General features: G+C 42.2%; 1 protein-coding gene across 1 annotated transcript in view; it reads left to right on the top strand.

Annotated features, from left to right (window-relative positions):
* The window catches only part of bud23 (BUD23 rRNA methyltransferase and ribosome maturation factor), a 24,264-nt gene extending 1,981 nt beyond the window's left edge, over window positions 1-22,283 (top strand). The window contains exons 2-12 of the mRNA XM_043696508.1: window positions 317-354; window positions 3,929-4,024; window positions 5,790-5,872; window positions 6,606-6,702; window positions 8,055-8,151; window positions 8,606-8,656; window positions 11,511-11,596; window positions 13,355-13,400; window positions 17,434-17,492; window positions 19,779-19,868; window positions 20,561-22,283. Coding sequence (XP_043552443.1) covers window positions 317-354; window positions 3,929-4,024; window positions 5,790-5,872; window positions 6,606-6,702; window positions 8,055-8,151; window positions 8,606-8,656; window positions 11,511-11,596; window positions 13,355-13,400; window positions 17,434-17,492; window positions 19,779-19,868; window positions 20,561-20,615 — 798 coding nt within the window. The 3' untranslated portion in view covers window positions 20,616-22,283. The remainder of the gene's footprint in view (window positions 1-316; window positions 355-3,928; window positions 4,025-5,789; window positions 5,873-6,605; window positions 6,703-8,054; window positions 8,152-8,605; window positions 8,657-11,510; window positions 11,597-13,354; window positions 13,401-17,433; window positions 17,493-19,778; window positions 19,869-20,560) is intronic.
* Window positions 22,284-22,399: the final 116 nt, after the last annotated feature.

The following is a 22,399-nucleotide window of genomic DNA, read 5'->3' as shown; positions in this document are numbered from 1 at the left end:
CTCCAGTCTCTGCCCCCCCCGGATGTTCACTGAGATGGCTATCAATGCTGTTACCATTATGTTATGCAAAGAATATTTTGTTTTCATTAACATACCTTGAGCTCTGGGCAGAATAACATTGCGTGCAGCATGTGCATTACTGGTGAACTATTTGTGCAGTTTTGTTTCTCTCCTGGGAGCCCTGTGACAGCAACATTGTGCATTGTGTTTGCTTTGTATGAAGATCTGCGAAAGATGTCTCAAATGAATTTTAGGTGTTGTATGATTTATAGTGAGATTTAAATTGTATGAAATTAATGAAATGTTTTATTTTCAGTTTTACAGTGAAGATGAAGCAAGAAAATACACACAAAAGTAAGTCTTCTCAACTTGGTCCCTGATGTTTATATTCTCCTGTTCTGTTAGATGAGGCTGTGTGACTTGTGTGCTCTTGCTGTAAAATTATTCCAACGTGATTTACTGAGAAACATCAAAAATAGGAAAAGTGGACCATTTGAGTTTGCTCCACCTTTCAATATGATCACGCTGATTATCCAACACAATAGTTTGTTCGTGATTTTCCCTCCATTCATTAATCCCTTTAGCCCCAAGTACTGTATCCACCTCCTCCTTGAAGCCATACAGTGTTTTGGCCTTGATTGCTTTCTGTGTAGTGAATTCCAAAGTTTTACCACAGTCTGGGTGAAGAAACATCTTCTCATTTCTGTCTGAATGGTTTACCCCCACATACTTAGACTGTAATGCTTGGTTCTGGTCATCCGGAACACACTTTCTGCATTTACTCTGTTGAATCCTATTGGAATTTTAAAAGTATTTATGAGAATACTGCTGTCCCCATTCTTCAGAACTCCAAACATAATCCAAACTCATTCAACCTCTCCTTGTACATTAGTCCCGCTATCCCAGGAATCAGTCTGGTAAATCTTCCCTGCACTCCTTCTATAGCAAGAGCATTCTTCCTCAATTGGAGACACAGTATTCCAGGTGTGACCTCACCAATGCCCTGTTAATTGTAGCAAGACATCCCTGCTCCTCTGTACTTGAATCCTCTTGCTATGAAGGCCAACACACTGTTACTGCCTTTATCGCCTGTTCCAACTGCACGTTTACTTTCAGCAGCTGATGTGCAAGGACATTCAGATCTTGTTGCCCGCCCCCCCCCCTCTCAATTTATAGCCATTCCGATGATAACTTGCCTTCCTGTTTTTTGCTACCAAAGTGGATAATCTCACATTTATAAACATTATGCTGTATCGATATAAACATTATACTTTTGCCTACACTCTCAGCTTGTCCAAATCGCACTGAAGCATCACTGCATCCTCCTCAGAACTCATTCTCCCACCCAACTTTGTGCCATCTGCAAATGTGCAGCTGTTACATTTACTTCGTGCATCTAAATCGTTTATATATTATGAATACCTGGCATCCTAGCACTGATCCCTGCAGGACTGAAAATTCTGCCTTTCTGAAAAAGACAGTTTATTCCTACTGTTTTCTGTTCGGCTCACTGCACTACCCACAATCCCACACATTTTAGTTTGAAATGCTAATCACTTACTTTTCAAAAGCCTACTAAATGTCCAAATAAACCATATCCAGTGGCTCCCCATCAGTAACTCTGCTGGTGACATCCTCAAATTCCGGTAGATTTGTTAAGCCCTTTTCCCTTTCGGAAATTCATGCTGACTCTGTCCAATTCGACCACTGTTTTATAAGTGCTCTGCTATTAAGTCTTTCATGATGGACTCGAGCATTTTCCCCCTATTGACATCAGGCTGATTGGTTTATAGTTCACTGTTTTCTCTCTGTCTCCCTTTTTAAATGGAGGGGGTTACACTAGATATCTTACAATCTGTAGGAACTGTTCCAGAGTCTACTTCCTTAAGCACTCTGGGATGTAGATGACTTGGCTCTGGGTATTTATCGGCTTTCAATCTTGTCAATTTTCCCAACACCATTTCGAATGCTGACTTCTTTCAGTTCCTCCCCCTCACTCAAGCTCGGGTCTCCCAACGAGTTGTTTGTGTATGTTGTTTATGTCCTCCTTTTATGAGCACAGAGCCAAACAATGTATCCCAGAAAGCAATTATACTTTATCAGCAAATTTTGGATATGTTTTGCAGGGATGTAGTTAAATGAACATGTTACTCAGTTAAAGTAAATTCATCTATTTGATCCCTTGTGTGCGACTATGAATTAAGACAGCTGATTGCAGCAGATTGATTCTGAGGTCTGTATGTTCCCTGCTCTGAGACATGGGGAGTGAAAATCCAGGGTTCCTGCAGGGAAACATGGATATGGGATGAATGTTTTGCTGCCAATTCTGTTTAACTCCAACATCCCTGCTTTCCAAGGCTAGGCACCTGATTGCTCTCCTTGAGCCAAAATGGAAGGGTACTAGAACCTCCAATCTGGAACAGTGACCCGAACCATCTAGTTGCTTGCCTTTTTCAATGAACCATCTTGTTTCAATACTAACATTTCCGTCCTGGGCCTGCTAGTGTTTCATTGAAGCTCCACACAACCTGGAAGAATAACGCCTCATTTTCCACTTAGTCATTTTACAGACTGAAGGATTCAATATTGCATTCTACAACTTTCAGAACCTCTGTCATCCATTTTTCTTGCATCTGTCCCCACCTTCCCCACTTATATCTTGTTGACTTTGCTGTCAGCAGAGAGAGCCTTTGCTAACATCGCTTCCTTTTCACACTGCTCTGAATTCCCTCACAACTATTTTGCTCAGTAACTCCTACCCCTCCATCAACAGCATAAAAAGACCTGCTATTCTCTGACCCACTGTTTTCTAACCACCTTCAGACTGATTGGATTTGAAACGTTTAACTCTAATTCTGTCTGTACAGTTGCTACCAGACCTGCTGTGTTCCTCCAGCATTTTCTTGTTTTTACTTCATATTTCCTGTATCTGTGGTATTTAATTTTTAATTAGGACCTGGTACCTATCAAAGTTGCTATTTTCAGGAAGGAGATTGTTGGGGAGAGGGTGGGAAGCTTTGCTACCTTGTTTCGGGTTGAGAGTTATGTGCGAAATTGAACTGCCTTGCTTTTGGTAGCGAGTAAATGTGATATTTTACTGACTACTTAGCCCCCACACAGGATTTGGAAATAAAAATAAAATTCCTCACTGGTCAGACAGAATCTGTGGAGAGAGAAACTCTGTTTCAAATGGAGATGGTGTTTCACTGGAAAGGATGGAAAAGCCATCTCAACCTGATGCTCTAATTCAGTTTCTCTCGGCACAGAATCTGCTTGACTTGCTGAGTGTTTCTAGCAGCTTTTGTGTATATTAATTTGAGCTGATGCCTTGTCATGCCATCTGGTAGCATTCAGACTGGCGAATGAGTGCTGTCAGGATTATTGCAAAAACCCAAGTGGTAGGGCGGCACGGTGGCTCAGCAGTTAGCACTGCTGTCTCACAGCACCAGGGTCCCAGGTTCGATTCCAGCCTCCACAGACTATCTGTGTGGAGTTTGCACGTTCTCCCCGTGTCTGCGTGGGTTTCCTCCGGGTGATTCAGTTTCCTCCGACAGTCCAAAATGTGCAGGTCAGGTGGATTGGCCATGCTAAAATTGCCCATAGTGTTAGGTGCATTAGTCAGAGGGAAATGGGTTTGGTTGGGTTATTCTTCAGAAGGTCAGTGTGGACTGGTTGGGCCGAAGGGCCTGTTTCCACATTGTAGGGAATCGAATCTAATCTTCACTAACGTACTTGAGAGGAAGAAGGCACAACTCAGACTTCATGTAACTGCAGCCTCTCAATTCTCTTGACAATTCGATACAGATAGTAAAAGCTGCTTCGTGGGTGTCATTCACAGTTCAAGGACAGATGGGGGTAAAAAAAACTTCTTATTAACAGATTGGAGTGAGCCGGTTACCTGAATAAAATGTGACTCTTCCCTTCACAGCTCACGTATGATTGAAATCCAGACCCAGATGTCCGAAAGGGCTGTTGAGCTACTCCATTTACCTGAAGATCAGCCATGCTTCCTGTTAGATGTTGGGTAGGGTCCTCTTAAGTTTTTACAGTCTTGCAGGGGATTTTCAGAGAAAACCATCCCGGAGGTGAAGCTGTTGTTATTTATCTTTTTGTTCTCTTGATCCTCTGGGATGGGCTCTGAATCTGCTCCCTGGCCTCTTACTGGCGTTGATTTTCATACGACACAAGATGTGAAACACTTGCCCTGTATGACTTGCTTGTCACATTTTGTATTTTGCCACCTTTTTGTCTTATCCATCAAGCCACAATAAGAGATCTTGTGTGTAGGTAGAAGAACATGGATGTTATCATATTTAAGTTTTGGTATGTTTCATTTGGTGGTGGGGGTGAAGGAGGTTTGGTGGAATTTAAAATATTTCAATGGAATTGGGAGATCCCATGGATCTGATGCCTTTCATCTTGAATAGCTGCACTTAGTTCAGGCTAAAGTGATGGTATTGGCAGTCCTTAGCTGTAAGGATCCTATGCAATGAGTCTTTGTATGGTCTCAATGCATTTCTTAATAGGGATCAGACAAAGTTGTAGAACTAGCTGGAATTCAGCATGGGTCAGCAGCCTCAAGGTAACCATGACAGGGAAACTGGACAAAAAAAGTACAGAAGAGTATGTCTTGAATTGAGGTTGGAGCGCCCTGTTGTGATTGCCATGGCTGTAGCTTTACACTTTATTTGGAAGCTCCTTACCTGAGTCTGTGTGTTTGCCAAGACCTTTTTCCTGAAACATAAAGTTTTCTGGATGTAGGTTTGCTCGCTGAGCTGAAAGGTTCATTTCCAGACGTTTCGTTACCTTACTAGGTAACATCTTCAGTGGACTTCATGTGAAGCAATGCTGAAAATTCCTGCTTTCTATTTATATGTTTGGTTTTCTTTGGGTTGGTGATGTCATTTCCTGTGGTGATGTTATGTCCTGTGGTGAAGTCACTTCCTACCCCTTTTCTCAAAAGGTGGTAGATGGGGTCTAACTCGATGTGTTTGTTGATAGAGTTCCGGTTGGAATGCCATGCTTCTAGGAATTCTCGTGTGTGTCTTTGTTTGGTCCATCCTAGGATGGCTGTATTATCCCAGTCAAAGTGATGTCCTTCCTCCTCCGTATGTGAGGATACTAGTGAGAGGGTCATGTCTTTTTGTGGCTAGTTGGTATTCATGCATCCTGGTGGTTGTCCAATGTAGTGTTTGTTACAGTCCTTGCACGGTATTTTGTAAATGACGTTAGTTTTGCTCATTGTCTGTATAGGGTCTTTCAAGTTCATTAGCTGCTGTCCCAAGCTAAACATATAAATAGAAAGCAGGAATTTTCAGCATTGCTTCGCATGAGGTCCGCTGAAGATGTTACCTAGTAAGATAACGAAACGTTTGGAAATGAACCTTTCAGCTCAGCGAGCAAACCTACATCTAAAACGTCAACCTGAGCTACAAATCTTCTCAAAACTCGTAAAGTTTTCTATTCTATAACACGACTGGTGAAGTCCCTTAATTTGTTAATCAAAAAAATAAATCTTGACCCAACACCTTCCAGAGCTATGTCCATTTTTAAAAACCGGTCATTGGAAGAGAATGGATTTGAATTGGGTTTTAGTGCGGTATTGCAAGTCTCTATTCTTGTCACAATTTTATGATTGATCAGTTCATACAAATATGTTATAAATCTGATTGTTCTTGGAAACGTAGACAATTGGCACATGGTTCAGTACAATACCATGTAAATATGTGTATTAGAGTTTGTTATTTCTTGGTGATATTGACTGAACTTTGTTTCTCTGCGTATTTCAGGTGTGGGTCAGGACTGAGTGGGGATTACCTCTCTGAAGAAGGACATCACTGGGTTGGTGTGGACATCAGTCCAGCCATGCTTGGTAGGTGACAGGGCAGTACTACATGCTCCTGTTGTGATCAGATTCAACAACCTGGCCTTATAAAGCCAGAGAGTTTTGCACAATGTGATCAAATCAAATTCTAGCACCTGGAGTTTGATTTAATTCATCTGTCTCAGGGATGAAGGAATCTTAAAACATGACAGCAGCTTTTCAACCTGGTCCCGATTCATAATTCTATAACCTGAGCAGCTAAGAGAGTACAGCTGGTGTCCTGAGAAATAAGAAGAGAAATTAAATGGGGCTTCCAGTCCTCTCCAAAAATTTTTTTTTGTTTCGCCAGCTGGATCCTTAAGCTATTGCTTAATCAGAATTCTTTCATCATTCAGAGATGTAGTTGTCGCCAGTTATTACCAATCCCTAGTTGCCCAGTTTGAGCTGGTTTAAAATCTGAGGGGATTATTATGAAGGTGTCATAAATAGCAAGTGATAACAAATGTGATAATTACATCAACATAGATTGGGGAACTATTACCTTTTTTAAAAAAAAAAGTCATATTATTGGAAAAATGCTTCATGCTGTTTGAATTGAGCAAGCAAGTGGATTCAGATTGGATATGATTGAAGAGTGAGCAGACAGTTGCTGGGGTGTGAAAGACTGCGGGGAGCAGGTTAGACTGAGTGAATTGTGGCGAAATACATGTGCACAAATTTGATAGGTTTCTGTGCTGCTTGTAGGTGGTATCGCTGAGTCTTTTTTTCCTTTTCATGACAGATGTTGCATTGGAGAGAGAGGTGGAAGGTGATCTCATTCTGGGTGATCTGGGTGCTGGCATTCCATTCCGGCCTGGCATGTTTGATGGTTGCATCAGGTAAAAGAGAAACTGTCTAGGAACTGGCAGTCATACCTGCAGCAACAGTAATTTTGCTATGTTTTCTGTTGTCATTGCCCCTGAATGTAGGAAAGAGATTGTAAACCATCCATATGTTGGTCCTGAGGTTGATGTTTAAAATTGTGTCCCAAGGAGCTCCACAGAAGTGTTATTAGATCAAAGTTGTCACTGAGCTCCATCCCTAGAAAGAGATATTAAAGCAGATACTCAAAAACTTGATCGAAGTGATTAGTTTTATTAAATTAAATGAGGTACGTGGAGGAATTCCAGACCTTAAGGACAAGTACCTGAGGTGTGGTTGTTCATGGGAAAATCAGATTGGTTTCACAGGTCAGCGCAACATCAAGGACCTGTAATGTGCTGTAATGTTCTATGTTGTATATGCAAAGAGTAATACACTTCCTTTCCCCACTTTTGTTTGAATCATAGAATCCCTACAGTGTAGAAACAGACCCAACAAGTCCACACCGACCATCCGAGCAGTAACCCACCCAGACTCATTCTCCTATCCTATTGCTCTGTATTTACCCTTGACTAATGCAGCTAACTTACACATCCCTGCCCAATTCATCTAATTTTCACACTTTTGGATTGTGGGAGGAAACCCATGCAGACACGGGGAGAATGTGCAAACACTGCCCAAGGGTGGAATCGAACCTGGGTCCTTGGTGCTGTGAGGCAACAGTGCTAATAACCAAGCCACCGTGCTTCCCATCAGCATGCATTACTGAAAATGGGGCGATGTACAAGATTATGTCATCTGAGTGACTTGGAAAACATGTTGGAACATTGGTAGAGATTTAATCAGAAAAGCAGCATCAGATTTTTGCGTGCCCCCCTGACAAGTTCATTCGACCTGTTTACCCCTCCCTGCTCAAAGTTGTATCTAAACTGAACTTTAACTTTTTCTTGTGCCTTTAACTTCTGCAGTTTGTGGCAAATAAGTGTTTGAAGTATTCACACCACCCCATCCCAAACACGTTCCATGCTCAACAATCTCAGCTATTTAAACCGGGCATGAGTTTTATAATCGCTCCCTGGTTTTGGTTATCAACCAGACAGCCTGTTTGAACAAAGCTGTTGACTGATTGTCTCCTGAGGCAGTGTTTCTGAAAGTCAATCCTCATAATTTTTGTAAGACCTTCCTTTAATCTATCTCATCACCCCACCTCAAGTACTGGAATGCTGAAATGCTTGCAAAAAAAAATCACTAAATAAGAATGCTGTCTGAACCACGTTTCATTTGAAGCAAAGGACTTGGTCTTAGATATCTGGCAGGTTGGCATACCAGAAGGAGTTTAATGCTGTGGTCCTTTTCCTTCTCTCCTTAGTATTTCTGCCCTGCAGTGGCTTTGTAATGCCGATAAGAAGAATCACAGCCCCCCAAAGCGACTGTACAAGTTCTTCAGCTCCCTGTATGCCAGTCTGGTAAGGTGTGAGATTGGGAGCTTCAATACTTATCGTTGTGAGGGTGATAGCGGTGTGGGTGGTTTTGTGTGCAGGTTGCCTGTTGCATTTCTGCACCGAACCTATGGATTCCACGGCCACTAGGTTTTGCAGGAAAGCCAGAGAAAGATTAGAATGTACACTCAGACTTTAATTGCGTTTCTATTTGCCCCACCCCAATCTACTCGATACAACATCCAACGCCCTATTTGCCCATTGTACTCAAATGCATCTGAACTGAGTCAGCAACTGCAGCCTGCTAAACTATAATGCTCTAGTTACAAGTGAGTGAGAGTTTGCATTGAGATTGTCTTGGACTATGTTTGCTATGTGCACTACTAGAGCAGCTGTTATTGACTGTAATGGCATGGTATTGGAATTTTGTTTGGTTTTCACCAGAGCGGCTATTTTATACACTAAGCTCTCTGTTTTACAGGTACGAGGCGCACGAGCTGTGTTTCAGCTCTATCCTGAAAACTCCGAGCAAGTAAGTTACCACAGTATTGAAGAAGTGAAATTTAATACCCAACATGTCATGGATGCGTGTGGGCTTGTATGTCAGTCTTCTGATCTATTCATCCTTCTAGTTTGTTGAAGGTCAAGTAAATCAAGAGTTCTTTTTGTGCATTAAATGCAGCACACTCCCTAAAATGTTGTCCACACAATGCTTGTGTCTAGCATTAAAATGATCATTTGGTAAACTTTGTGAGCTCCTCAGAGCTTGGTCATCATTACAGCAAGTGCCTGGCTTGGTACCCAATACCCTCCCTACTAGGTTGTGCTCCATAGGCATTACAGTACTCTGGCACTTTATCCAAGTGGCCATTCTTTACCCAAGCCTAAATCATCAGTTCTAAGTTGCTCTGAGGAGAGCATGGTTAGAGGATGTCATGTTGTACAGGATGTCGGTGAGGCGTCTTCTGAAGTAGTGTGTTCAGATATGGTTGTCCTGTGAAAGGAAGGATATAACTAAGCTGGAGAGTGTTGAGAAAAAAAATGTAGTAGGATGTTGGCAGGTATTTAGGGTTTGAGTTATAAGGAGAGGTTGAGACTTTTCCACTGCAGTGTAGGAGGTTGAGCGGTGACCTTAATGGTTTATAAAATCATGAGGGGCCTAGATAAGGTGGATGGCAAGTGTCTTTCCCTTAAGGTGGGGGATTTCAAGACGAAAGGGCAAGGTGAGAGGAGAGAGATTTGGCCTTTATTTTAGTGGTTCGTGTGTGAAATAAACTTCGAGAGGAAGAGGTGGATGTGGGTACAGTTACAATGTTTGAAAAATGTTTAGATGAGTACATGAATAAGAAATGTTTGAAGGGATTTTTTTCTTTATTCTGTAAAAAGATGAGGGCTTCGCTGGCGAGGCTGCGTTTATTGCCCATCCTTAATTGCCCAGAGAGCAGTTGGGAGTCTATCACATTTGCTGTGGGTCTGGAGTCACCTGTAGGCCAGACCAGGTAAGGATGGCAGTTTCCTTCTCTAAAGGAAGGAAATTAATGAACCAGATGGGTTTTTCTAACAATTGGCAATGGATTTATAGTAGTCATTAGATTCATAATTCCAGATATTTATTGAATTCAAATTCCACCATTTGCCCTGGTGGGATTTGAACCTGGGTCCCCAGAATATTATTTGGGTCTCTGGATTAACAGTCCAGTGATGATACCACGAGGTCATCACCCCTCCGTCAGTGGACCATGTGCAGGCAGGTGGGGCTATTTTAGTTTGGAATTATGGTCAGCATGGATGTGTTGGACTGAAGGGTCTGTTTCTGTGCAATCACCCAGTCACCTGACCTCCATTGAAGTGCACTGCCCAGCTTGGGTACTGGGTGGTAAACAGCAGCAGAATGGAGCACAGAGTTGTGAAGAGTTCAACATTACAAATGGTTTCAATACTGTAAGGAGAAACTGTTGCCATTGACAGGAGAGATTGTACTCAGAGGGTGCAGTTTGAAAATAATTGGCACAAAGCCAGAAGAACAAAGAGTTCTTTTTACACCCCGTTGTGATGGTTTGGAACGCACTGTCTGAAAAGCTGGTGGGAGCACATTTAGTTGTAACTTTTAGAAGTGACTTGGGTATTTTCTTTACAAACAAACATTTGTAAGGGCTCTTGGGAAAGAGCAAGGAAGTATTGTTGATCAGGAAACTGGCACAAACAATATGGGTGTGCATTGTAAAATTCTAGCCTGTCCAGTTGAAGCTTCTGCTTTCGCACCCTGTGACGCAAGGTGTCAGGGCTGCTTGTTAGCATCCCAGCTTGACTTGGCACAGAAGGGATGTCAGTGGAGCATCAGGTGTCTCTATCTGTTAAACCATTGGCAGAGTCTAGTGGCTCAGTGTTAAAAGTTTTCAGAATACTGCGTGCTTCAGGCAAGTCATCGTCACTCTGTTATTGTTGCTGTCAGGAAGTCGCACGGTAGCTTCAGTAATGTGTGAGCAAACACATGCCAGATGCAGTGTAGCATGGGTAAATGTGAAGAACAAAGGCAGTGTATTATTTAAATGGTAATATATTGCAAATATAGATTACAAAGGGACCTGGGGCCTGGTAGGGCCGAATGGCCTACTGTTCCTATTTCCTGCTTTTTATATTTTATTTGTCCCCACACAGCCTCTGTAGATACTGTCAGTGAACACAAACAGCAATTGTTACAGATCCAACAGATACAATGGTATTGATAGTGTGGAATCTGTGCCACCTTTTAATTCAAATTGTAGAATAAGTTACTGAGAGAGCTTCCAATAGCTCATTCAATTACCGCAACAGGTAGCGGAGAAATTAGCCAAGGTTCCCATTTCACACCACCATGCAGTAATCCCCTACTATAAATATACAAGTGCGGATGTGGAGCAAGAGCAAACTCTGACTCAGCTGATGCCCCTGCAGTTGAGTCGCAGCTTGTGGGTGGGAAATTGTGGTATCTTGTTACCTCAAGTGCAGTGCTGTCACTGAATTACCTGGAATTCTGTTCAATACATAACCACTCTCATCAAATAATACAAATTCAGCAAAAAATCTGAAACAACAGAACAGACAGACACAGTTCATTGGTTTAATATCTCTGCCAAAGAGAGGCTTCTGCAGCAGTGCAGTCTAGGTGCTGCATTGTGGTATGGTCTGGGTTATGTGCCCTGGTCCCAGAGTCGGGTTTTAACATGCTCTCACCTGAGTCAGGTGGTTGTATTACTGTAGTGCCAAGGGCAAGCGACCACTGTGTGTCCACAAACTCTGTCTCAGGCAAAAACTCATGCTTGAAGTAAAGGGGAATAAAAACTAAAGGGAAGGGAGGTAGAGCATTGAATGCAACTAAAATGAGTATAACTTTTTGTTGTCTTCAGTTGGAGTTGATCACAGCACAGGCCATGAAGGCTGGTTTCACAGGTGGGATGGTCGTGGATTACCCCAACAGCAGCAAGGCAAAAAAGTAAGTAGACTCATTTTTGAGTAAGTACTCAGGAAAGAGGCATTGCTTTAAGTGGTTTCATTCCTGAGCTGTGAAGCAATTCGTCTCTAACTATCGGGTCCTAGCTCCGTGATGAACAGCGCACTTTCTGGAGTCAGGCAATAGCGTGTCGGAGAGATATGAACACGACATCCAAGCCAGTGCTTCCTAACTTTGTTTTCCTCATCACCCGTTTTGGGTGTTTTGAAGTTTGCAGATACTGTAGACCTGTAGAGAGGAGACTAGTTCAGGGACCAAGTGGCTGGGGACATCTTTGATCCACAGGATATTTAAGTTTAAAAAAAAAACACTTGCCTTTCTGTTAGGTTTCCAGGACATAATTTAGGAGCAAGTGAGGACAGCAGATGCTGGAGATCAGGGCTTATGCCCGAAACGTTGACCTCCTTGCTCCTCGGATGCTGCCTGACCTGTGCTTTTCCAGCACCCCACTCAGGACATAACTGAGGCCTACAAAGACAGGCAGTTAGGCCGCCCTCCCAATTAGAAGAACTACAAGATTTTAAGGGACCTTGTAGCCATTAGCACTCAGTTGGACTGGATTAGTGCTTCAACCCTGAGGATTTTGGCTGCTATCCCCACTGGTGGTTACGGCACACCGTTCGAGGGTAACATTCCAGGGAAATGCTGAGGGAGTGCTGCAGTGTTGGGGGTTCCTTTTTCCTAGCATAATGGTAAATCATCATTTCATCTGCTGTTGGATGTAGTCAAGTATCCTGTGTCAGTATTTAAAGAGTGGGACAGCTGTCCCTCAAGCAGCATCTGAAAACAGATGATTTCATCATTATCTCAGTGCTGTCTGAGGGATCCTGTTGTGCAAGATTAGCTGCTGCTTTCGCCTGAAAAAATAGCATCCTGAAAGCGTGAAAAATGGCAGCTGGAAATGCTGTCAGAACAAGTTGCAACTGGCATTGGTACAGTAAAAGCGATGGATGGAGCAGCCTAACTGTTCACCTTGGTATAAATGCAGCATTTATTTTGGACAGCTGAGTTATTTCTTTATCCTGCATGCCGCGCTCGCTTGCAAGCTCCATGTAAAAGTACTAAAGGCTTTACTGATTGTCTAAGCAGATGACCGTCTTGATATGTCCAGTTGTCTTCTGATTGGTGCAAATTCTTGAGTGTTCTGAGATTTATTTCTGCCTCTTCCCCTCACATTACCCTGCCCATCTGAATCAGCGGATTCTTTGTGGATTCTCTGTTCAGTCTTTTGAGTTTGTGGCATGTTGTAGATTTAGGAACCATCACTATGTACACATTTTTACTCAGATGATTGGTCAATGAGTAAAGCTAGGAGCATTCTGACAATGAATTTCCTGATCTTTGCCTCATGTGAGGATTAGGCATGCAGCTGGTGTTCTAAATGGGTCATAGACTGTTGCAACATGGGATGTCAGACAGCACACACTTGCGCTCCCTTCATTGACTGCTCGTGCATCCTCCTTCCAGAGAAAGCTCTCTGGTTGAAAAGAAATATGGGTAATACTTAGTGTAAGGGTAGCAATGATATGGGTATAACAGAAAGGTGGATTGACAAAACAAGGTGCTCAGGGTGGGTTTCTTTATATATAAACAGTGACTCCTCTTCAAGAAGTAATTAATTGGCCAGCATATATTTTGTGACATTCTGAGAATATACTAACATTCTGCAAGTGATTCAAACCCTTTCTGTAGATTGTGCTCATATGACTTCTCAGTATTAACTTTTTTTTTCTTTCTTAGATTCTTCTTGTGTTTATTTGCTGGAGTCTCTGGAAAGCTGCCAATGGTAACTCCTCTATTATATTTTTATTAGGGTATTGGTGAAGGCTCGTCCTTCTTTGCGTTGTAATGTGCTGGTATGATAATGAGCTATGTTTTTATTCTCAGCTGAGATGGAGTTTTGTCTCTACATTGCTTGAGTTTCTCCCAGGGCTGCCTGTACAATTAACGGACATGAAGAAATTGTGCCTCAAGGCTTTAAATGGCAGCAAAGTTTGCCATTTAAAGATTATCGTGATGGTTCTTTGTATAAACAGGGGATGTGGGCATACTTTGAGTCAAAAGCTCTTGCCTATACTTGACCATTGACTCAGTGGTTAGCACTGCTAGACGGGATGCTCTTCAGAGGGCTGGTGTGGACTCGATTGGCTGAGTGGCCTGCTTCCACACTGTAGGAATTTGTTCTATGACCAAAACATTCAGCCTGTGACCTATCACTCCGATTCCTGGCAGTCCAGTCCAGACCAGTATTCTTACTGCATATGCTGGAAACCAGAGTGGTGCTGGAAAAGCACAGCAGGTCAGGCAGCCTCCAAGGAGCAGGAAATTTGACGTTTCAGGCAAAAGCCCTTCATCATTCCTGATCTAAAAACCAGCACCACCCTGATCTAAAAACTTGAGATTTTTGCAGAATAACAAGGGCATTGATCTCTGAGTCTCTGCAGAGGCACCCTTAAAAATCCCGCTCTTGAATTTCATTTCTGTTTACTGTTGTCTTCGAGCTTTCAAAAAAAAACACTGGGTGTTTTTAGTTGCAAGGCTATCCATTAGATCCTGTGAGTTGTTTTTAAATGTCTGCACAGGGGACTGAGGTTCCACAGTTATATAATGACAGGCAGCCTGTCCCAGTGGCTGATGTTCCACAGCTCCAACCTACCCTCAAACTGGATGCAAATCCAACATCGTCTCAAAAGGGAGTAATAAAGCTACCTCTCCTGAAGCCACAGATTTGCAATCCAGTTATGGTACCATAGCAACTGGTTCCTAGAGTGTACTCTACATAATTTCCAAATAGCTTCTCTACCATGAAAGGCCCCATAACTGGTAACTAGGTGCTTCTTGTAGAAGCCACTGCATCCTCTCTCTAACCCTGGGCAAAATGAACCCCATTGTTGCAGCTGTACCCCAAAAGATCTCTCAATATAGAGTGAAAATTGAATTTGAGAGCTTTCAGTTTGTTACTGCAATGGCCCCAGTGCACTTTGCTTTTGAGACACAACTTCAGATTAGACCTGATGCATTCAAATGTAGTTTCCCGAGCAGCTGCTAAATCTCGTGCTTGCAGAGTTGCCAGGTTGTGTTTCTTGATCCATGTTGCTGGTGCTCAAAGACGTCTAACAGCGAGTGCCTGACTGGCACGTCCCAGCTGATGCAAAATCTTCCCACTGCGGAGGCAAAAAAATGTCACAGTCCAAGTCTCCTATTTAGTCAAAACTAACTTCTGTTTGGCATCTGCTGGCTCTGTGAATCATCCAAATTGTGTTCTGAGTTGGCAGTGGGTGTGATAGTCACAGTTCCATGAAAAGTAACCAGGCTATCATTAACTAGCATACCATCTGTTCAGTCAGTCCTTAAGTACTGTATGTTCTACTGGACAGGGCTATTTGTAATTTGTTAAGACAGAGGTCAAATCCCTCTGCTAATTAAAACTAACACCCCAGAAAAGCTCACCTCGCCTCGTAATCTGCAAAAAGTGAAAGTGAACCTCTGATTTCCACCATTCAAAGAAGAAATTACAATTTATTTTCTAACTCTTAACAGTGAACACGAAACAAAAACTAGTGACAAAACTGAGCCCCCTTTTCTTAACTAATCACAATCTGACCCCAACTCTGTCAAATGCTGCTCCAATAATACAATTATTAAACATTAAATCAACTTAACCTCTCAAAGACCATAGTCTTTTATGCTGTCTTCCTTCTGTCTTTCTGATTCTGCTGTCTCCTCCCTGGGTCCTCTTTCTTTTTACTGTTTTTACTGGAAAGGGTACCTTTGATAGATGATGCTTTCTGAGAGATTTCTTTCAGAAAGCCCCTTTTAGATGACGTGCTGTCCAGTTCGATGGCAGTTAACTCTCCCCAGTTTTCAAAATGCCCTTCCTTTATAAATTCCCAAGATGTTAATTCAATGGGATAACAAATGGTTCTGACAGCTTTTCACCCCTGTCTGTACCATGTTTCTGAATCCATCTCAACCTCTGTATTCATCTACTTGTGCTTAACATTTCACCTCTTTGTTCTTATCCCAAGTCTTGCCAACAGCTGTATATTGAAGATGCATGTACTTGCACAGTTACCACAACCTCACTGTGGGAATCATGTTGGGGTAAAGTTGCTAGAGTTGGGTTGATATCAGCCCCTTGCAGAACAAGCCAGGGTTCCTCTTTGGTGCTAACGACAGCCTGTGTTTCAACCAGTCTGGCCAACTTTGTCCCATTTAAGATCCATGTGTTTGGGGAATTGTAATAGGCTTTATCTGACATAACTACAGCAGTTTCAAATTCCAAATTAGAGCATCCAGCTTTATCCACAAAGACAGATTGAGGGGAACGTTGAAATGTTTGATAGTCACCCTTATTACTGCACATTATATGGCTAAGTGACCTATGCATGACCTGCTTAATCCCCCAGCAGTCCTGCAAAGAGCAGACTGAGGAATCTTGATGGTTTACCTGTTGTTTTGCTATTTAAAATAGAATGTTCTAAGTGGCTGGATTAGAGATTGTAACACTGTCAGACAGTCAGGAGGACTCTTGCAATACTCGGTGTGTGATTTTATTGCAAATTAAACAGGAGAAAACCATTAATTAACAGATAAGCAGGCTATGGGTTATTTGATCCAAAACAAATAATCTAAATAATGGCAGAGTAACCCCTAATGGAGTTTACAGGATCAAAATATTTCACCTTTTTGACAATTGAGTTTGAAATGGGCAAGAGTGCAAACTGATGTTAATACATAGATCAGTCAGCATTTCTGAAACAAGATAGCTGGTGAATCATGTTTTGTTTATAGACATTGTCACACTTCACAAGAAGCCATCTGTTCAGGTGCTGTTGGGTCCTGCGGGGTATTCCTGTTCTCTGAAAATTGCTTTAAACTTAGTGCTGCAAATGACTTGGCACAGTTCACTGGGTGCTCTGTTTACAGGTTTGTGGCTTTGAGTTCTCTTCAGCTGTCTGTGGTCCTGTTTATAGTTGAGGGAGGCCTGTTTTAAAATCATGAGTGCCATTCCTGGTAAGTTCTGTTCTGTTCTAAGAGGCCCGGGCAAGATCACAATGGAAAGGCTGAATGTGGAACTTGCGGTGCCTTGTTAATGCTGAGGTTCTGTCATCTGTAAAACATCTCATTACTGCGTCTTGTAGCCATTTATTTCCATTTTTAACTCCAGAATTTAAATAATTGGAGCAAGTAAAGGCATTAACACGTTTGCTGCCCGAGCTGTGGTTTTGACCTACCCCATCATAATGTGCTGTCTTTTTGACTTGCTCATGCCCTTGTTCCATAAGTGCACCTTCCCACTCCCCCAGCATTTTGGTTTGTGTCGGTCCAAGGGTTATGAAGAAAGGCTGAGGGACTTGAGGCGGTTTTTGTTAGGTGACTTAATAGAGACATAAAAGATGATCACAGGATTAGATCGGCTGGACAGAGAGAGCCTTTTTCCTCGGATGGTGATGGCTGGCACGAGGGGACATAGCTTTAAATTGAGGAGTGATAGATATAGGACAGATGTCAGAGGTAGTTTCTTTACTCAGAGTAGTAAGGGCATGGAATGCCCTGCCTGCAACATTAGTAGACTCGCCAATTTTAAGGACATTTGCATGGTCATTGGATAAATATACGGATGATAATGGAATAGTGTGGGTTAGATAGGCTTCAGATTGGTTTCACAGGGTGGCACAACATCAAGGGCCGAAGGTCCTGTACTGTGCTGTAATGTTCCATATTCTATCATTTGCCTTGAGATCTGAGCATGGAATTGAATTTGAATTTCAGTGGTCACAGTGTTCTGTTTTGTGCTCTTTCCCCTACCTGTCCAGGGGCTCGGAGCAGAGCAGGGAGAGGAGACGACGAGCCAGGTTCAGTTCACTAATGCCAGGTAAGGTGTTTATACTGGGGGGGTCCAAAGCTAAAGTGAATAATATGAATAAATCCAACCATAATATAGGCGAAACTTATTCACTAACAGCAAGGTGGGGTTGACAGTGTGGAACTGGCAACCTCGTGTTGATCAGATTCTCTTTAGCCCTGGTTCTCAGTCCAATTTCAAGTGAAGAAGCATTGGCCTCACCTTAAGGGGGGAGGGCTGCCCAGTTTATTTGAAATGGAAGGTGAGGAAAGTTTTGTCAAATTTATAGACGAGCTCACCTCTTAATTTGAGTGAAATGTTACATTTGCAGAATTCCATATCGATGCAGTTTTGTAAATATTTGTTGGATGTGGGGCCACGTTCAGTTGATTGGAAATGCAGAATTCACTTATCAATTTTTTAAAAACGCTGCTTCTAACGATAAAACATCAGAGGTTAAAATGCAGGTGAGAGTCCAGTCATATATGTTTTCCAATCATTGAATTTCCAGTTCACATATCAAAACTTCAACCCACATTAATTACATGCTCCCCATATGTATACACCCTGTCCTCACCCAATTAACCCTGACTCTATACCATCCCTGCCAGACCTCACTATGCATTAACACCTAACAGACAGCCACAGTGACTGTTACTGTGATTTCCTGATTGCTGTGTTCTGAAATTGCATTGGTCTGCACGTACCAGTCTGATTTTAGTTTGTTCTTCCCAATTATTTGCTGTTGCAATTTGACGATCTAAGAAGAAAAGTGATCATTTTCAAAAACAGACTACAGCTAACTTCAGCCACGGCTGGCATGTGTTTCAGATAGGTGGAGTTCATACAGCAGCTCTGTGGCATGTTGCATGTCCTGTGTGACATAGATTTGAGAGGTCCCAGCTTCTCTTTCTTATTTGTGCTGAGAGAACCTACCTCATGAATGGCATCATGGGCCTATGTTAGTACGAAATGAGCTGAAAATCTTTACTTGGCATCCAGAAACAGTCTGACTATGTGCACTGTGCCTCAAAGGATGTAAAATGTACATTTTGGGAACTGCAGATTATTGTGTGATGCTCCAGTCTTAAGGATATTTAGTGATTGCCTGATTGTCCAGGTCTGTCAGTGTAAAGCAGAGAGGGTTGCAGTCTCCTTCTGTCTGTCACTGAGAGACCTATAGTAACTGAGGAATTGAACTGGTGTGCCAATCCTGAGCTGCTGGTTGCCACATTTTCCTGCCTCTTACAATTTGTGCCGTTGATAGTGTCAGTGTAAAATAAATGTGAAGTTCTCTTTAATGGTTCAGTTAGAATTCCCTGGCAAATGAACACATCAGGGATGTGTTCTGCAGCAATTTGAACAAGTATCCTACCAACACCATCCTGACAGCAAATGCGAGACACCTGCATCGCATGTCCTGAATCTTGACAGAAATTTTGATTGCAGAGCAAAATGAATTGGTATAAGTGGGTCAGTGGCTTTGGCAGTGCTCCCTAGTTCTCCCCAGTTAGGAGGGAAAGTCTGCATCTGCTGCTTCCTTCAGGCCACACTGAAATCCCTGATATGGTGTTGGGGTGGGGTCAGGTTTGTCGATAAAACCTCCTCCTCCTCCACTTGCAGTATGTTTGATAACACACCTAAATTCTGATTAAATGGAAATATTTGGGCACTGTGTAAAGGGGGCTGCTGATTCACTGTCACCCATTTCACATACTTGCTGAAGATCAGTCTCAGCTCAACAAGTTTATGGTCCAACAAGTTTATTTGGAGGCACTAGCTTTCAGAGCACTACAGGTAGTTGTAGAGCAGGGCCATAAGACACATTGCATGACACTAATCTTTTGCTATAAATTCTGTCGTATGGCCCTGCTCTACAACTACCTGATGAAGTAGTGCTCCGAAAACCAGTGCTTCCAAATAAACCTGTTGGACTATAACCTGGTGTTGTGATTTTTAACTTTAACTGGGATGACAGGGCCAATGGGAACCTGAGCAGGGAAACAGGAGAAAGAAACAAAAGATAAGAAATAAAACTGGAAGCCAGAATGAAATGACTAGCCATGATCATATTGAAGGGTGAACAGACTCAAAGGGCTGAATGGCCCACTCCTGTTGGTTTTATTAGCTCTATCAGGGAAGCAAAAGCTCTTTGCCAGGGTCAAAGAAACCTGGTCCAGGGAGATAGTCAAAAAGGATAGTGCTGGAAAAAGTACAACAAATCATTAATTAAGCTTTTAACGAGCGAATCCCTGAGCATTCGGCTGGATAGTGTTGGTTCAGATATCTGAGCAAGCTGCCATTTCTTGCCTGCAGGTTGAGGTTTAAAAACCTGAAGGGAAAGCCTGTAAAAAGAAGCAGAGAGTGGATTCTGGAGAAGAAGGAGCGTCGGAGGCGTCAGGGCAGGTACGGTGATGCTGGGCCATGGTGCTTACTGGGTAACAAGAAACCTCCATGCGATGAAGGTGTTTCCTCCTCGCTCTTCTCTCGTCCTGTATACAAGGTGTTTAACACCTTGAATCATTCAATCGAAACTGTGAACATGCTTGCAGCGCAGGCTGCTGCATGAATTTAGACTCTGGATGCTCCTACCTCTGGCAGTGGACATCATTCTCATTCGTACAAGCAGGGCACACCCCACCATCCCATATTGATGCCATTGTCTGTTCCTCTGGAATATGGGTGAAGGCAGACAAAACTATTTTCCCAGTAAACAGAAATATTTGCATTTCCTTTTCCAATAGGTCTCCTGATCTTGGTTGCCACTGTCCAATGGATTCAGTCAGATGGAATGGAATACCCCTTTCCTTAGTGCAGTTACCGTCTTAAAGGGGACCTTCGGCTGATTTATTTGAATTGAGGAGAACTAACTGGTCCATTATTATGTGGGAGCTTTGTTCCAAATCTATTCTCCTGTATCTTTTAACTTTACAAATGAGCAATGCTTGGTTATCTACCCACCTCAATATACAAGATTCCATTCAGAAGTGCATTGCAAAGACATTGTGATAGGCTTTCTAGATCCAGACACATTCTAAAGATAAACTTAACTGCTGTGTGCAGATTGTAATCACTTTATTCTTCCTTTCCCTTCCTAGGACAGTTCGAGTTGACACAAGGTATACTGGCAGAAAGAGGAAGCCCCGTTTCTAAGGGTGGGAATGGCAGGGGTGTTTTGTTCTCAGCTTGGAGAACTTCATTTGGTCAATTCTGTGGCGCCTCTTGATCCTGGAACCCTCAATGTTGAACTCACAACTGCCGATGGACTATCTTTGAATGATCACCATACCAAACCCACTACTGGTACGGAGCTCTCCGTTTACAACAACCTTCATGGGTTTGCTGAACAGTAAAGATTTGAATCACAGGAGGAAGCAATTCTGTTCATTCTCAACTTCCTTCTCAATATCCAGAATTCTGCAAGCCCATGTTGTCTCATTTTTGACTGCTGTCATGTGCGTTTCTTGAATGATGTCCTAATACAAAAGAAAGGGTCAGTGCCTTTGAATCTAGTTGTTCTTAAATGAGCTTGGCTGCTTGAGTTAAAGACAGCAGATGAGCTACCATTATTCCTTAAAAAGGATATTTATACAGTGACTGCATTGAAAAGTTCAACCAGGAAGGTGAACAACTTAATCTGATGATTGTGATTTATCTACTGATGAAATTTTGACATTATTTTACTTGTGTACTGAAAAAAATATAGCCCTTGATCAGCTAGATTTTCTTCAATTCTGGTCATGTCTTTCTGTTCACTTGCTCAAGAGTCCATTCCTGCTTAAGCTGTGGAGTGCTGAGTGTTATGTGAGATGTGTAGTAACAAATGATATGAACTAAAGCCATGGTCCAGATTTTGTGAATTAATGGTAAAGAACCCAAGAAATAGGACTTGGTCATTTAGTGTTCCAAATGGGCTCTGCCATTCAACAAGATTGTAGTTCATCTACCTCAACTCTACCTTCCTCAATTCCTTTGCGTTCAAAAATCAACTGGTGTGCGAGTATCCGCAACCCTCTGCAATTGAGGATTCCCACAATTCACTATTCTGAGGATTCTTTTCTGCATATTGATCCTAACTATCTGACCGTTATTGTGAAACTCTGAAACCTAGTTTCATGACATCAACCCTGCTGAATTGTTTTGTTTCAGTGAGATCGCTTTTCTCATTCTATCGAACACAGGTGATTACACTAAACTAGTGTCCCTCTCGTAAGACAATTCCCATTCTAAGAATCTGCCCAGTGAAGCTTTCTTGTGCTCCTTCTCAGGCAGATATTTGCTACCCGAGCCAAGGAGACCCCAAAACTATACCAAGTACTCCAATCATATTCTAACCAGGGACCTACAAAATTGCAGCAAGACCTCTTTACTCACATTCCCAATAGGAGGCTAGCATATGATTTTTCAAATTGCTTGCTGTGTTTATTTGGTGATTCATGTACAAGGACATCTAGTTGTCACTAAATACAAATGTTTTCCAATCTTTGGCCACTGGAAAAAAGTCTATCAAAAAAAGACAACTTTACCTTGTATTTCATTTGTGTTCTTGCCCACTCACAGCCTCCTCGTGGCTTACTTTCTCATCTCGCTTTATATTATAAACAAATAATTACATTTCTCTGTCCCTTTGTCACTGATACAGGTTAAATAGCTGAGCCCAAGCATTAATCCTTACTGGACATCACTTGTCACATCTAAAACTGACCTATTTGTTCTCTACAAGATAATCCTTAATCCATGCTAACATCATTCACAGTCCCATGAGGTCTTTGTTTTTTTTTTGTTAACAGCCATTGTAGTCCAGTAACTAACTTTCAAAAATCCAAACATTGCATCCACTTGTTCCCCCTTTTATTACATTAACTAATGATTTCAACAAATTTCCTTCTGTAAATCATGTGGAACCAGTCCATTTGTGCTGTGTTCTAAGGGACTGT

The sequence above is a fragment of the Chiloscyllium plagiosum genome, chromosome 9, assembly GCF_004010195.1.
Source record: "Chiloscyllium plagiosum isolate BGI_BamShark_2017 chromosome 9, ASM401019v2, whole genome shotgun sequence".
Taxonomy (NCBI): Eukaryota; Metazoa; Chordata; class Chondrichthyes; order Orectolobiformes; family Hemiscylliidae; genus Chiloscyllium; species Chiloscyllium plagiosum.
The sequence above is the reverse complement of the archived record's forward strand: the minus strand, read 5'-3'. Positions and strand labels throughout refer to the sequence as shown.